Here is a 17,595-nt window from a genome sequence, read left to right on the forward strand (position 1 = left end):
ACTTACCACCACACCTGTCCCTAACTTTACCCTTAAACTTACCCATACCACCACACCTGTCCCTAACTTTACCCTTAATCTTACCCATACCACCACACCTGTCCCTGACCATACCCTTAAACTTACTCATACCACCACACCTGTCCCTAACTTTACCCTTAAACTTACCCATACCACCACACCTGTCTATAACTTTACCCTTAAACTGACCCATACCACCACACCTGTCCCTAACTTTACCCTTAAACTTACCCATACCACCACACCTGTCCCTAACTTTACCCTTAAACTTACCCATACCACCACACCTGTCCATAACTTTACCCTTAAACTGACCCATACCACCACACCTGTCCCTAACTTTACCCTTAAACTTACCCATACCACCACACCTGTCCCTAACTTTACCCTTAAACTTACCCATACCACCACACCTGTCCCTAACTTTACCCTTAAACTTACCCATACCACCACACCTGTCCCTAACTTTACCCTTAAACTTACCCAGACCACCACACATGTCCCTGACTTTACCCTTAAACTTACCCACACCACCACACCTGTCCCTAACTTTACCCTTAAACTTACCCATACCACCACACCTGTCCCTAACTTTACCCTTAAACTTACCCATACCACCACACCTGTCCCTAACTTTACCCTTAAACTTACCCATACCACCACACCTGTCCCTAACTTTACCCTTAAACTTACCCATACCACCACACCTGTCCCTAACTTTACCCTTAAACTTACCCATACCACCACACCTGTCCCTGACTTTACCCTTAAACTTACCCACACCACCACACCTGTCCCTAACTTTACCCTTAAACTTACCCATACCACCACACCTGTCCCTAACTTTACCCTTAAACTTACCCATACCACCACACCTGTCCCTGACTTTACCCTTAAACTTACCCACACCACCACACATGTCCCTGACTTTACCCTTAAACTTACCCATACCACCACACCTGTCCCTAACTTTACCCTTAAACTTACCCATACCACCACACCTGTCCCTAACTTTACCCTTAAACTTACCCACACCACCACACATGTCCCTGACTTTACCCTTAAACTTACCCATACCACCACACCTGTCCCTAACTTTACCTGTATCCCAAAAGGTGTTTTGCAATACAATTTGAACACAGTAAGTAACTTGTACTTATTTTTTGATGTAAGTACATAGTAGTTAAGGCCACCTAATATAAAGTGGGGCCAAAAATGTATTTGATTTGAATATTTTTGGTAAAGCGTTGTGTAGGTCTTAAATTACAATCTTTATGGTCTTAAAATGTCTTAAAAAGGTCTTAAATTTGACTTACTGAAACCTGCAAGAACCCTGTATTGTAAAGTGTAACCAACAAATGCAGCCTTAGGGCGTGTTCTCACTTGACATCTTTTTTTAAGCTGCCAGCGTCTGTTTTACATTATAATCCTTAAACCGTGTTTTCAAAGAAGTTGTCAGCAGTTTTTTAAACGCCAACGCTGGCGTCTTTTTTTGAAGCTCAGAGCGTCTTTTTCTGCAGCCTTCTGCTGCAGCTTTTTCTGCAGCTCAGGGCATCTTTTCAAGTTGAAAAAAGTTCACCCTATGTCAAGCGCCTTTTTGACAGCTGACCAATGACAAGCGAGTAGCAAGACCTGACTCGTTTCCATAACAACAAGAAAAATGGAGAAGGTGCCGATAGATTTGACTAATTGGTGCTGTCGGAGCAATGATTGGAAGCAGGTCTTCAAACTGACTTTTGTTAAGTCTTAAATATGACGCAAACCGCGCATCATCTAACCGGAGCTCCTGGACTAAATTATTGAAAGCACCATACAGTTTTCTTCCCCGTATAATGTCGTGCACTCCCTAACGTCGTTGTCAACTGTCATTCTCCTCCCCGTTAACTTCAAAAGCCAACAAAACAGCCACTCTTGTTGCAGATGTTGTTATAGCAATAAAAGGCGCCCTAAAAAAACGGCTTTTATGACATATACATTTTGTGACAGAAATGACCAAATATCCAAAACGATGATGTGCAAAGGAAACTTTTTTCATGAAAGAGCATTTTTTTCATTTCTCATTAATGCATTTTTTTTTTTCATAAAGAGCCATTGTAAAAACGAATATTTTACTATTGTTATTATTTTACTAAAAACATTCAATAACTCCAATAGCATTTAAATGACAATAATCTTATTTAGGTCAATAAAAAATCAACAATTAACATGTTTCACTACCCAGACACCCAGAGATCTTGTGTTTTGAGAGAGTTTTGTGACCTGTATAGTGCAGAGTTTGTTTGTGTGTTAGGAGAGTTTGACTGTGTTAAGAATATTAGAGACTGTGAGTATTGCTTGTCTGTTTAGATTGAACCCTATTTGTATCAGAGGAACTTTGTTGGTATAGTTGACCCTTTGCCTGTTTTCTGACACTGATTTGGACTGCCCTTTTCAGCTTGTTTGCCTGGTTGTAAATATATTGTAAATACTGATTATTTGGAAAAGTAGGGAGTCTGACGCCATTTTTGTTTATTGTAAACTGTTTTTGATCTCTGTTTTTGGTTAGGTTTAGTTAGGTTTGTATATTGTATTTTCCTTTTCTTTTTGGTTTAGGGTTTAAGAAAGAGGTTTAAAAACAAGGTAATTTTGTTTATTATTTTGGCCCAGTCAACTTCTGAATCTATGGTCCCAAATTAAATCAATAAATTCATCTTTGTTCAAATAAACTGTTTCTTCAGAGTTTTCATGTTGCGCCCTTTTCCCCTAGATGGGGCGTAACATGAAATTGGGGGCTCGTCCGGGATTAATTGTGCAGGGCTTTGACTATGAAGTTAAGTTTCCACCTGAGCAGCATAAACCTCTTCAGAGAAGCACTTAAGTGTGCCTCGTGGTCTCATGTGTGCGCCATATTTTCATTTTCGTTTCTGTAAATTACAGAGATGGAGATATAAGGTGTGTGTGATCTGTGCGTGACTCAAATGCTTCAATTTCCACTCAGGTATAAAAGCTGCTAACGGTTAATTAAGTTTTATGGACATCTTTGATATGTACTTTAATCACTGTTACTATGGCTGTGTCACATTCTGTTTGTTTAGTTTAATTTTCATGGACTCTTAGTTTGTTTCTCTTCAGTCACATGTTTCCCTTTGTTCATTTTTGCGCCACTATCAGTTCACATGGACATTCATTAATGATCACACCTGTTTGTATTCTGTTCATCATTATCTAGTAAATTTTAGTTCCTCCGGTATTGTTCATGTGTGCGTATTACACACGCTGTTACGTTGTCTTTGCTATCTTGGATTATCCTATTTACTTTGTTTAATAAACTGAACTTTGATTTAGATCTACCTTTGTTACCATAAGCGCAAGAATAGAATACGGGCTTGTGAGAGTTGTGTGGACATTTCAAGAACCAGATCAATAAGTCAAGTCACCTTTATTTATATAGCGCTTTTTACAATACTGATTGTTTCAAAGCAGCTTCATAGTGTTAAACAGGAAAATAATGCAACAGAATTTGATACGGCTGTACAGCCGCTCTGGAGAAAACAGTGATGTCATCGGCTCATTTCAATTATCATATAGTGACAATGCGAGCTATATAGTTGAATATTTAGTGCCCCCAACTGAGCAAGCCAAAAGGCAACAGAGGCGACTGTGGCAAGGAACCCAAACTCCATCAGGAGACAGAATGGAGAAGAAAAAAAAACAGTCAGTCGGGGTGCCAATTATCCTCTGGCCAATGGACAAACAGTGTATGATTACGATTCTGGCAACATTACAGGTCAGAAGACAGATTAGATCGGAATATTTGAACAATCTTAGTCATCATGCCGGAGACGGGTTTATTGAGGATGCCATGTCGATGAGGCATTTATTAGATCGGAATATTCGAAGGATCGGAGTCATCACGCCGGAGACGGGTTTATTGAGGATGCCATGTCGATGAGGCAATTTCAGGGGGAGTCTAATTGACACAGTCTCTGCAGACACTTCAGGGTCATGTGTTGGTTGTATCTAAACGCAGGTCCACAATCTGATATGGATCTGGCCTGGATCCGGCTGACTGCAGTAAACCTCGGGATAAACAGAGAGACTAATATTAGCGTAGATGCCATTCTTCTTATGATGTGACGAGTACATCAGGTGTTATGGGAAGTGTTCCCGGTTCCGGCTGACCTAGTTAATGCAGCCTATAAACAATCATTTAACTGATTTGAATAATAGAAATTGATAATGTTCTATGTGTATGCCAGAGATGTGTTTTTAGTCTAGATTTAAACTGAAAGAGTGTGTCTGCTCCCCGAACAATGCTAGGAAGACTTTAGGTGCTAAATAGGAAAAGGATCGACTGCCTGTAGTTGAAGTAAACGGTTTGAAGTAGTGGTTTGCCATTGAATGGAGTTGTGCACAGCACTGCATACGCAATTTGTTTCGGAAAAACTTGAAATATTATTGTAAATTGGCTTTTCATAAAATGTTCATAGGCTGTAACAAAGGAAGTGAAATTGACTTGCGTTTTCTGCAGGAAACTGATCTCTAGTGATAATTTGTGTCTCTAGTGTCTAATTGTAGTGTAATCAAATGCGAGTGAAAGGTTCGCATGGCAGCATTCACGTTTATTCAAATTAACTGCACTAACAGTGCAAGTTATTGTTCCAAGTGGACCCAGAACTTAAAGTCATATGGGAGAAAGAGATACCAGATGTCTGGACAGATAGGATAAGGTTCCTAAAAAGGGTGCCCTGAGTAACTGCAACAACCTGCACGGTATCATTCTGATGCAGTAGACAAACAACTCAGCAAAGAACAGGAAGGATTCAGGAAAGGAAGAGGATGTGCTGCCCAGATATTCACCCTGTGCAACATGATTGAACAATGCACAGAGTGGCAGTGACAGGCAGGGTGTGTATCAAGGCAAACAGTTACAGCAGAGCCAAGCGCTACATCCTGAGGCATTTAAGCTCAAAAGTGGCACTGTTTGAAGAACTTGTAGGGAATGCTTAATTTCCGGCATATTTCATTTCTGATGAAAGGCCAGTCGCATCAGGATTGTCTAGGTAATGTGGAGGTTGTTTTCACATTGAGAGAAATTGCTGTTGGGAAGCATATCATCACAGCCTGGAAGGACTACTCTTTGTGGCTTCAAATAAGATGCACAAGATAATCCAATGAAGAAAAATAATAGCCTTTATGAATATCTAGGAAAGATAAAGGCTGAGTACCAAGATAGAGCAGCCTATCCTTAAGGCACGTTCACACCAAGAACGATAACTGTAAAGTTTTAATAATCGCTTAAATTCTATGAGAATAGGGTCAACACCACAGCTATAACGATAACGACACAGAGGAAAGATAATGTTGGAATCACTTTCAGAACATTTTCCCCCCAGCTGAAAAAAAAATTAATAACCAAAAGTTCTTACACTTTGTATTACCAATAAACAGGGGCGCCGCTAGCAATTTTGGGCCCTATGAAAGAATATGAGGTTAGACCCCCTACCGCACCCACTCCGCAACAAACATACAAGCCAACCTAGCTAACCAAAATCTGTGTCTGCAATTTAATAATACTGACATATTATGCGAGCCCGCTCATTCCGCCCAGGGATATCACCCAGAATGCCCTTTGTGACATGCTGGTTCGAAAATATGTGAAATAAGTAATGCTGTCCCTGACTTAAGTTTTTTCTACTGGACTAGTAGTTGTTCATTTAAGCCATTAGTTGACTAAGCACTTTTTTAATTACAATTCATTTAATTACATATATATAAATATATAGAGAGAGAGAATCTCAATTCCTTGAGTTCCTTGAGGAGAGAATTGTAAACCATAGCCTAATGAGCTAATATTAGCCTATTCCGCATACAGCTTGTCACAAAGAACTGGCAAAAGTAATGATTACGAATGTGTCAAAAATAGCAAGGAGACATTTTAATTGTTTATTAATGAACTATTTTTTTTTGTGTCAGTGTCGGCTGCAAAGATGAAGTTGAAGATGCTGACTCGCCATCTTCACGATAGTGAACGCGCAAGAGAGAAATGCACATTTCATACAGATTACATAATCAGAGAGAGGCCTATTTCTTTTCGTTTTTACTGGTTTCGATTATAAGACATTTCTAGCTTTCTATTAACACATTCCTCATGTCTGTGAGGCAAGTAGCCTATAATCTGAGTTTCGGTTCATTTATGAGACTGCAGCGCGGGCGCCTTCATATATTGTCTGCTATATTTGCTTCTTATTTATTAAATCCAGGCAATTGGTTGATGTAACATTGTTTCAAATTAAGATACAATTTATACCAAACAAAAGGCTGTCTACAAAACAAAACTTACTGAAGTGATCAAAATCTTTTTTGACCCACTCCATGTCTTCTGACATATTGCGCATCTTATGACGTGTCCTATCTTACTCATGCTGTTCACTTTTCATAATCAACATAGATTCGATTAAAAAATAACATAATATTTCAACATAAATATGAAACTAAATACCTTTTTTAATGGCTACAACAAGTATAGTAGCCTACAGTACAGAGCAATTTCATGTCGGATCGGGATTTGGGCGGGTGAGCGTGAGTGGTTCATGAGTTGATTTTGCCGTCAATGCAGAAATTGGTCTCAAACTCTTTGGTCTTGCATTACTACTAGTACTGTTACTACAAATAAAACCGATCTCTGGGGCCCCCAAAAGTGCGTGGGACCTTAGAATGGTCCTAACTTTAGCTGTTTTAGCTTATTGTAATGTTTTTTCCCCTTATTTTAAATAATTTTAAGCCGACTTGCTGAAGCCCCCTGGTTGAGAAAGGCTACTAATATTATATCTCACATGAAGTTGTTATGATTGGGTTTTCTTCACAAATTTGTAATGCATTTATTCACGATTGGTGTATTTGTATTAAAGAGGATTTCTACACTTCTGTAATTGTACATATTTTTCTTCCATATGTTTTAGGTTACCAGTCCCGTCTGGTCTTCTGTACCATTGATAATGAAGCCTACTCTGATTACCTGTGTGCCGCCCTCCCTCGACCCCTCAGTAACCGCACATGCAATGAACAGCAGTGCCCACAAACCCGCAGGTACACCAACACGTCACTTTCAGCTCAAAGCCAACTGTAATGTAGATGTGTTTTGTGCTTTAACACTCTGTGCAGTTTTTATTGAATATCAGAAACTGATTCCTGCCCACAAATGTGTTATAATTGTGCGGTTGCTGTCTGACTTGTGGAGAACCATTGGGTCTCACAGCTTTGGCTGTACTGTTCCTGTTCTGTAAGGATGGCGTATGTGTACGAGCCGCGTTTGTGGAGGCCCATGGAACCACCACGAGTCTATGTACAAGTGTACAGGTAACAGCCTTCAGAGGCTGATAAACTGCAGCGCTTGACCTCAAACACACATTTGTGTCCAGTCTATGCAATCTCTCAGGAATCTCAACCTGGGTCACAAACTCTGGGCTACATTATGAGATTTTCTAAAGAATTTTAAGAGTGCAACTGTTTTCCCATCCCCTCCTTGCACGTATATAAAAACCGGATCCCCAGTATAACACTGATGTATGTCTTTTTAAGACCTCTAAGGCAGCTGGAAAGAAAAACGGTTTGCTGGCATCAGTGTTATTTTAGTATCATTGAGATACTACAATGGAAAAAGAGGGAACCTAAAAATGATAACATCTAAATTAAAGGGTTAGTTCACCCAAAAATGAAAATTAGCCCGTCATTTACTCACCCCCAAGTCATCCTAGGTGTATATGACATTCTTCTTTCAGACGAACACAATCAGAGTTATATTAAAAAAGTCCTAGCTAATCCAAGCTTTATAATGGCAGTGACTTGATGGGTTTTGAAGTCCATAAAAGTGCATCTATCCATCATATAACTGCTCCACATGGCTCCTGGGGGTTAATAAAGGCCTTCTGAAGCAAAGCGATGCGTTTGTGTAAGTTTGTGCATATTTAAAACTCTATAGACTAAAATATCTAGCTTCCGACGGTCAGCTAAAAGAGTAACCCCTGACGCTACGCTTGTTGTTTTGCTCTATCCTCTGCACTTCTGCGTTGTCAATACGCATGCGTCAAGGGTTCAAGTGTCAAGGGTTACTCTTTTGCCGTAAATCGATGCATATGGCAATAAGCCGGAAGTTAGTTATTTTAGTCTATAACTTTAGCCACTTCGCTTCAGAAGCCGTGTGGAGCAGCTTTATGATGGAAAGATGCACTTTTATGAACTTCATAAATGAGACAACAATTCAAGAATGTCATATTCACCTAGGATGACTTGAGGGTGGGTAAATCATGGGCTAATTTTCATTTTTGGGTGAACTAACCCTTTAACTGCTTTTATTCAAGTCAAAAATATTATTTAATATTCCTGAATCAACCAAAATACATTAATTTATAACAGCAAAATTAATTTTTATGGGTTAAATCAAGTAGAGCACAGCTCTTTAATGTATCATTTTCAGTGTACCACTAGTTTTTATATATATATTTTATTTCAATTAGTTTGTATTTTTGTATTTTCCATTTTAATTTTAAATGTAAGGTTTTAGTAATTTTGTGTTTTTGACATTTTTACTAGGTATTGCTTTTTCAAAACATGGCTATATAGATTTTTATTCATTAGCTTTTTAGTACATCAAGTTAGACTAAATGAAAATGAGAAATGTCTGTATGTATTTCTTTATTTAACTATAATAACCCTGGCTGGCACATCTAAGAGATTGTTCACATCATTAATATGTGTTTGAGTTCAGTTTGTACCAGTGTTTTACATGTTTAGTGCGACTCTTATTTGTTAGAGTCTTGTTAGCTTTTGTTCCTTCACATGTGAAGATGAACCAAGGCCTTGGGCAACTGTTCAGCTCAGAGCTTCACGTATCTTTGATCCTCCCTCGTATGTCAGAGGAGCTTTTTCTCTTTTGATTTGTAGACACTGCTGTAGTTTCACCTCAGTAAATATTTCACTGATTCCTGACGTTCACATGACATGAAGTGTGGAGCTCTGAGCTGAGCTGCTGTCTGTGTTCTAGGTAGGGAATTGTATGTTTCAGTGTCGATTTTGTGGGCACCATAGATCTGTTTTTCTATATGTAGATTTGATATACATGATGGCCCTGATTTACTAAGATCAGAGAGTAGTAATCAGTGTGTGTAGCGTGTTAAGAATAATTGCCTGTGACAGAATAACCGACCACAAACATGGATCTAGCAGCAACATTCATAAGAGTTGGTCAAGAATGTCACCGCTTATTGGAATATTCAAGTCTGTGAGTTAGCAAATCTAACTACCGTTGATGATGCTACTCTAAAATCAATTTATTGGATTAGTGCGAACCATTGATGGATGGTGGATTTGCCTGAGATGGGGGATCTTACATGGAGGGAGTACATCCTTGCCTGCGTGGAGCATTTATCCACAGTGTAAGCTTCACAGCACTCTGGAATTCCCTGTCCCGCCCACCACAACTTGTCCCTGAGCCGGTCGCTGAGTCTGAAGGTGACACTCGTGACAAAAACTGAAGCCAGAACGCCTCGATCGTAACACCCCCCCCCCAGGTGTGTTCTAATGGACACGAGACAAACTAAACAATCAAATTACACTTCGTATAATTTTTTCCTAAACTTGGTTTCTGTCATTTTAGGCAGTTTTTATCACGATGATGTAATTTTAAGTGTTCATTTTTTAAATAAGTTTAGTTTTAGTTATTTGATGCTATAAAAACGGGGGGTGTGACGTCGTCATTGACAGCTGAGATTGACAGCTTCTCTGAGTGAAGTTGTCACTGAGGCACCAACTGACTTGTTTCGGGATTTTCTACTGCACAGACTCCGGTCCCGAGGTCACTACTGCACAGACTTCGGTCCCGAATCTGTGCAAGATGTCAGCGCCATATTCGGACCTCAGGCGGCGTCATCCATAGTCATCATAGTCATCCATAATTTTTTACGGTCTATGGTCTGACGAGGTGCTAGAGCCGGCAGCCTTGTCTGTCCCAGTGGGAATTTTGGTGGAGTTGGACTGCATGGAATGGAGTCCCACCCAGACCTCCGCATCTAAGGAATTTTTGCCTTGCTGGTCCCATCGGGATTAGATCACTAGTCCCTGACATTTCCCAAGCCCTCCCTCCTCCACTGAACCCACCCAGCCTCCCGTCTCCTTAGCTGCCACTGGTCCTGCCCTGCCTCAAGTCTCCTTCACCGGCGCTGGTCCCCCCTAGCATCAAGTCTCCATCCTCACTGCTGGTTCTACTAAGGCTCAAGTCCTTCATCGGCATTGGTCTCGCCCAGCCTCAAGTCTCTTTCACCACTGCTGATCCCCCCAGCATTAAGTCTCTTTCACCACTGCTGATCCCCCCAGCATTAAGTCTCCTTCACCACTGCTGATCCCCCAAGCATTAAGTCTCCTTCACCACTGCTGATCCCCCCAGCATCAAGTCTCCTTCACCACTGCTGATCCCCCAAGCATTAAGTCTCCTTCACCACTGCTGATCCCCCCAGCATCAAGTCTCCTTCACCACTGCTGATCCCCCCAGCATCAAGTCTCCTTCACCACTGCTGATCCCCCAAGCATTAAGTCTCCTTCACCACTGCTGATCCCCCCAGCATTAAGTCTCCTTCACCACTGCTGATCCCCCCAGCATTAAGTCTCCTTCACCACTGCTGATCCCCCCAGCATCAAGTCTCCTTCACCACTGCTGGTCCCCCCAGCATCAAGTCTCCTTCACCACTGCTGATCCCCCCAGCATCAAGTCTCCTTCACCACTGCTGATCCCCCCAGCATTAAGTCTCTTTCACCACTGCTGGTCCCCCCAGCATCAAGTCTCCTTCACCACTGCTGATCCCCCCAGCATCAAGTCTCCTTCACCACTGCTGGTCCCCCCAGCATCAAGTCTCCTTCACCACTGCTGATCCCCCCAGCATCAAGTCTCCTTCACCACTGCTGATCCCCCCAGCATCAAGTCTCCTTCACCACTGCTGGTCCCCCCAGCATCAAGTCTCCTTCACCACTGCTGATCCCCCCAGCATTAAGTCTCCTTCACCACTGCTGGTCCCCCCAGCATTAAGTCTCCTTCACCACTGCTGATCCCCCCAGCATTAAATCTCCTTCACCACTGCTGATCCCCCCAGCATCAAGTCTCCTTCACCACTGCTGATCCCCCCAGCATTAAGTCTCCTTCACCACTGCTAGTCCCCCCAGCATCAAGTCTCCTTCACCACTGCTGATCCCCCCAACATTAAGTCTCCTTCACCACTGCTGATCCCCCCAGCATTAAGTCTCCTTCACCACTGCTGATCCCCCCAGCATCAAGTCTCCTTCACCACTGCTGATCCCCCCAGCATTAAGTCTCCTTCACCACTGCTGATCCCCCCAGCATTAAGTCTCCTTCACCACTGCTGATCCCCCCAGCATCAAGTCTCCTTCACCACTGCTGATCCCCCCAGCATTAAGTCTCCTTCACCACTGCTGATCCCCCCAGCATCAAGTCTCCTTCACCACTGCTGATCCCCCCAGCATTAAGTCTCCTTCACCACTGCTGATCCCCCCAGCATCAAGTCTCCTTCACCACTGCTGATCCCCCCAGCATCAAGTCTCCTTCACCACTGCTGATCCCCCCAGCATCAAGTCTCCTTCACCACTGCTGATCCCCCCAGCATTAAGTCTCCTTCACCACTGCTGATCCCCCCAGCATCAAGTCTCCTTCACCACTGCTGATCCCCCCAGCATTAAGTCTCCTTCACCACTGCTGATCCCCCCAGCATCAAGTCTCCTTCACCACTGCTGATCCCCCCAGCATTAAGTCTCCTTCACCACTGCTGATCCCCCCAGCATTAAGTCTCTTTCACCACTGCTGGTCCCCCCAGCATTAAGTCTCTTTCACCACTGCTGATCCCCCCAGCATTAAGTCTCTTTCACCACTGCTGATCCCCCCAGCATTAAGTCTCCATATTCAACACTGGTTCCACCCAACCTCATGTCTCCTTCATCGCCGCTGGTCCCGCCCATCCTCCCACTCTCTCCACCTCTGAGAGTGGCATTCAGGACCTCGGCCAAACCTCTTCTGGATCCCTTCAGCCCTTTGGCTCCCCCTTCAGTGGCTCCGCCCAGCTGCTCGGATCTGCCTTGGGCCCATGTCTCCAGCTCTGCCCTGGTATGTCGATCCCCTGGCTTTACCTCAAGCATCTGAGCCCTGGACTCCACCTCGGCCCTCCGTCCCATCAGCTCTACCTTGGCTCTATGCTTCCTTGGCTCCACCGTGGCCCATCATCCCTCTGGCTGCACCTTGGTCCATTGTCGCTCTGGCTTTGCCTCGAATTTCCGGGTCTCCTGCTACGCCTCAACCCTCCACCACTCTGGCTCCACCGAGCTCCTCCTTCCCTCTGTTTCTGCCATTGCCATCACTCCCTCCAGGCCTACGGTGTCACCTTGGGTCTTTGTCTCCTTGGCTCTGCCTGGGTCTCTACCCATTCCAGCTCGGTCTCAGTCGGTCAGGCTCCTGGCTCCACCCTGCCTCCTCCCTCCATCAGTTCCGCTGTGGACCTTTGTCCTAATGGCTCTGCTCTTGGTCACACCCTGGTTCCACCCTCCATTATCTTCCCCTTGGCTTGTCCCTCCATTGTTTCCTCCCTGGCTCCTCATCCTCCTCAAAAGTACCCTCCCTCCACTGTTGGACAGTTAAGGCCTTTCAGGAGGGAGGAGTAATGTAATGTTCAGCCGGAGTGTCAGTTTTGTGTTCATAGACTTTGTGTGATTCTGTTTTTCTTTGTCCTAGTTCCTGTTTCCTTTGTTCCAGTCACTAGTTTGCTTCCATAGTTACTAATTAACATTCACCTGTGTCTCGTTTAGTTGCCAATTATCTTATTACCCTCTTGTTAAGCTGGGCGTACACAGTGCGATTTTTTTTTTTTTTGCTGTCGTACAAGCTTCTGTTGTGAGATAAAAGCTGCCACATAAAAATGAATATGAATGAATATGACCAATAAGACACTGTTATGAAAGTCTGAAAAACACAGTCCTTAGTAGATCAGCTCAGACGTTTTTATATACAATCCTAGTAAATCATGGCCTGCATGTATTATACAGATGTTTTGTTGACAAGTCCACTATTTGGGTGTCTTCTGTCTTGTGTTCTTTTGATTCCTTGTATATATTTGCGTGTGAAGCAGAAAGCAGTATTTGGTCTTTAAAAACAAAAAAAGCCATTGACTTGTCATGGTGGTGCCCCCTGGGATTTTCCTGATGTGTATGTACAGAAACCTGAAACTGTTGTGGCCCCTGAGCAGATCGTCCTGCCAGAGAACATGTGCTTTTACTTTTTGTAGTGGGAGAGACCAAATTCTATTGTCCCCCTGTGACTCATTTCTTCGTATTGTTTCTCTCATCTTAAGGTTTCTGGGAGCATCTGCTTGACTTTGACAGGCAAAGTGTTTGTGTAGAACACTTGCTTTGTCCTTCTGATTCTCCAGTCTGCACAAATCTTTGTGTTTGTTTAATGTATGTGTAGTGGTGTGTAGGCCTATTTTTAAACTATTAAAACCACTTTTGTCCTTTCAAATAAATATTGTCCTTTTAAATATTCAAGGTTAAATGCAATTTCTCTGGCATGCTATCGATTACCACAGGAAATAATTTTGACTTCTCTGTCTTGTTGTAAAAGCAAACAAAAATATGGGTAACAAGGTTCTATGTTCATTTCAACATTTACTTGAACATTATTCAAAATCAAAAGTTGCATCTGTTAATATTATTTAATGGACCTGAGCTGACAAGAACTAACAACTAATTTTAACAAAGATGAATAAATACTGTTAATGAATAAAGACAAATGTATTGCTCATCGTAAGTTAATGGTAATTAATGCAACTAACTGTAATTTATGAGAACATATTGTAAAGTGTTAATTTAAATTAAGTGGGTTTTTTCCCACAAATGTGAATCCAAAGTGAAATTAATTAACTTGACTTCATAAGATATTTACAGGGTATAGTCACTGTGTTAGTGTTAGTTTCTTAACACTTGAATATTACATGTATTAGCATTAAAATCTGATCTGATACTCAGTTACTTTCGCTCTGTAACTGTGTTTACACCAGAATGGGACATGGGAGGAATGTTAAAGTGCTGTTTACATGGATCAAACTATACTGCAATTACTTCTGTAATGCATAATCAGAAGTTCATCTGCTAGAAAAATATTCCTACATCAAAAGGATGGATTATGCTTTGGCCCACTTGCCATTGCAAGTGCATTACTGTAAAATGCATTTAACAACTGAGAGACGAGTCAAAATATTTTTGTGCTAATAGATCTTAAATTGTATTTAACCTAGAATATGCATGTAGTCCATTGACTCAAAGATGAAGTGGGCAGCTTCTTTGGGTTGGAACAGCACTGTAAATGCTATAACTCTCTCTGAATGTCCTTGCTTTTTGGTGATGTGTGTGTACATGTGTCAGCTGGACGATTGGCGAGTGGAACCCGTGTCCGGTGACGTGCGGCGGGAGCCTTCAGGTGAGGAGAGTGGAGTGTATGTCTCACGACGCTGCAGGATCGCGAGTGGTTGAGGATTCCCAGTGTGCGGCTTATGCTCCTAGACCTCTCAGCCAACAGAACTGTAACATGCAGAAATGCGCTCAATACAGCGTTTCCAGCTGGAGTCAGGTATGTGCAACTACATGTAATGCTATCTGTGTCTTATTTCACACCAAAATCAAAAGAAAATGAAGCCTATATTTGCATTGTGGTATTGTTTTTAAGACCATTAAACACATTCTTTAGAAATTCTAATATAAAATTTGATTCTAATATTTCATTCAGTAGTAATTCTTAATATTGTAATGATAAAAAAGTATTGTACGTCATTGTGCTGTTTGGATTATTTGTTGTATGCTGGTTTAAACACAAATTACTGTAATACATTTTTTTTACTGAATTATAGTAATGTAACATTGAAAATAATGAGAATTTCAGTTACATAAGGTGTCATTACAGTGTAATTATACATTTAAGTACTGAGTAATATTTCGCGTTTGGTTTAGGGTTAGTTGTGTGTAATTATGTAAGATTTACTGTCATTACTACAGAAATTACATGTAACATACAAGGCAAGGCCAGGCAAGGCACTTTTATTTCTAATGCACATTTAAAACAGCTACTGCTGACCAAAGTGCTGTACAATCTACCACTTTTGACAATGAAGTACATAAACTTCATAAAAAGAGAATATAATATAATATAACAAAATACATAATACATAATGTAACAGTATGTAACAAGGACACTGTAAAATAAAGTGTTACCAGAATTTCCAATAACTTGAAAGTAAAACATTGACTAACTACATTAGTTAACATGAACTAACAAAGAAATATATATATACAGTGGGAAGAACAAGTATTTGATACACTGCCGATTTTGCAGGTTTTTTACTACTTATAAAGCATGTAGAAGTCTGTCATTTTTATCATAGGTACACTTCAACTGTAAGAGACGGAATCTAAAACAAAAATCCAGAAAATCACATTGTATGAATTTTAAATAAACTCATTTGCATTTTTTTGCATGACCTAAGTATTTGATCACCTACCAACCAGTAAGAATTCCGGCTCTCACAGACCTGTTAGTTTTTCTTTAAGAAGCCCTCCTGTTCTCCACTCATTACCTGTATTAACTGCACCTGCCTGAACTCGTTATCTGTATAAAAGACACCTGTCCAAACACTCAATCAAACAGACTCCAACCTCTCCACAATGGCCAAGACCAGAGAGCTGTGTAAGGACATCAGGGATACAATTGTAGACCTGCACAAGTCTGGGATGGGCTACAGGACAATAGGCAAGCAGCTTGATGAGAAGGCAACAACTGTTGGCGCAATTATTAGAAAATGGAAGAAGTTCATGATGACGGTCAATCTCCCTCGGTCTGGAGCCCCATGCAAGATCTCACCTCGTGGGGCATCAGTGATCATGAGGAAGGCTAGGGATCAGCCCAGAACTACACGGCAGGACCTGGTCAATGACCTGAAGAGAGCTGGGACCACAGTCACAAAGAAAACCATTAGTAACACACTACGCCGTCATGGATTAAAATCCTGCAGCGCACGCAAGGTCCCCCTGCTCAAGCCAGCGCATGTCCAGGCCCGTCTGAAGTTTGCCAATGACCATCTGGATGATCCAGAGGAGTAATGGGAGAAGGTCATGTGGTCTGATGAGACAAAAATAGAGCTTTTTGTTCTAAACTGCACTTGCCGTGTTTGGAGGAAGAAGAAGGACGAGTACAACCCCAAGAACTCCATCATTGGAAACATCATTCTTTGGGGATGCTTTTCTGCAAACGGGACAGGACGACTGCACCGTATTGAGGGGAGGATGGATGAGGCCATGTATCGCGAGATCTTGGCCAACAACCTCCTTCCCTCAGTTAGAGCATTGAAGATGGGTCGAGGCTGGGTCTTCCAGCATGACAACGATCCGAAGCACACAGCCAGGGCAACTAAGGAGTGGCTCTGTAAGAAGCATCTCAAGGTCCTGGATTGGCCTAGTCAGTCTCTAGACCTGAACCCAATAGAAAATCTTTTGAGGGAGCTGAAAGTCCATATTGCCCAGCGACAGCCCCGAAACCTGAAGGATCTGGAGAAGGTCTGTATGGAGGAGTGGGCCAAAATCCCTGCTCTAGTGTGTGCACACCTGGCCAAAAACTACAGGAAACGTATGATCTCTGTAATGGCAAACAAAGGTTTATGTACCAAATATTAACTTCTGCTTTTCTTATGTATCAAATACTTGTCATGCAATAAAATGCAAATAAGTTACTTAAAAATCATACAATGTGATCTTCTAGATTTTTGTTTTAGATTCCGTCTCTCACAGTTGAAGAGTAGCTATGATACAAATTACTGACTTCTACATGCTTTGTAAGTGGGCTAACCTGCAAAATCGGCAGTGTATCAAATACTTGTTCTCCCCACTGTAAATATATATATATATATATATATATATATATATATATATATATATATATATATATATATATATATATATATATATATATATATATATATATATATATATATATATATATATATATATATATATATATATATATATATATATATATATATACATATACATACACATATATGAAAATTACAGGCCTCTCTCATCGTTTTAAGTGGGATAACTTGCACAATTGGTGGCTGACTAAATACTTTTTTTGCCTTCTGTATGTATATATATATTTATTTACAACATTTATTAATCTCAGTTAATGTTAATTAACATTTACTAATACAATATTAAAATCAAAAATGTTATCTGTTAATATTATGTAATGGACCTGAGCTGACATGAACTTACAATGAACAGTTGTATTTTTATTAACTAACTTTAACAAAGATGAATAAATACTGTAACAAATGAAGTGCTCGTTAATAGTTAATATTAGTTAATGCATTATCTAATGGGACCTCATTGTAAAGTGTTACCATAACAATTGAATGAAAATGTGCTTAATTGTTATTAAAAATTAATGTCACAATGGTTCTTAAGTTGGCCTGATTTTCTTTATGCAAAACATATTTTTGT

General features: G+C 41.1%; 1 protein-coding gene across 2 annotated transcripts in view; it reads left to right on the plus strand.

Annotated features, from left to right (window-relative positions):
• Window positions 1-17,595, plus strand: part of paplna (papilin a, proteoglycan-like sulfated glycoprotein) — a 102,368-nt gene that overhangs the window by 46,992 nt on the left and 37,781 nt on the right. The window contains exons 12-14 of one of the 2 annotated variants that reach the window (XM_079832502.1): window positions 6,963-7,089; window positions 7,288-7,359; window positions 14,470-14,674. In XM_079832502.1, the coding sequence (XP_079688628.1) occupies window positions 6,963-7,089; window positions 7,288-7,359; window positions 14,470-14,674 (404 nt within the window). The remainder of the gene's footprint in view (window positions 1-6,962; window positions 7,090-7,287; window positions 7,360-14,469; window positions 14,675-17,595) is intronic. The other variant, XM_079832503.1, reaches the window with a different exon arrangement.

The sequence above is a fragment of the Gobio gobio genome, assembly GCF_949357685.1.
Source record: "Gobio gobio genome assembly, chromosome: 13".
In the NCBI taxonomy this organism is placed as follows: domain Eukaryota; kingdom Metazoa; phylum Chordata; class Actinopteri; order Cypriniformes; family Gobionidae; genus Gobio; species Gobio gobio.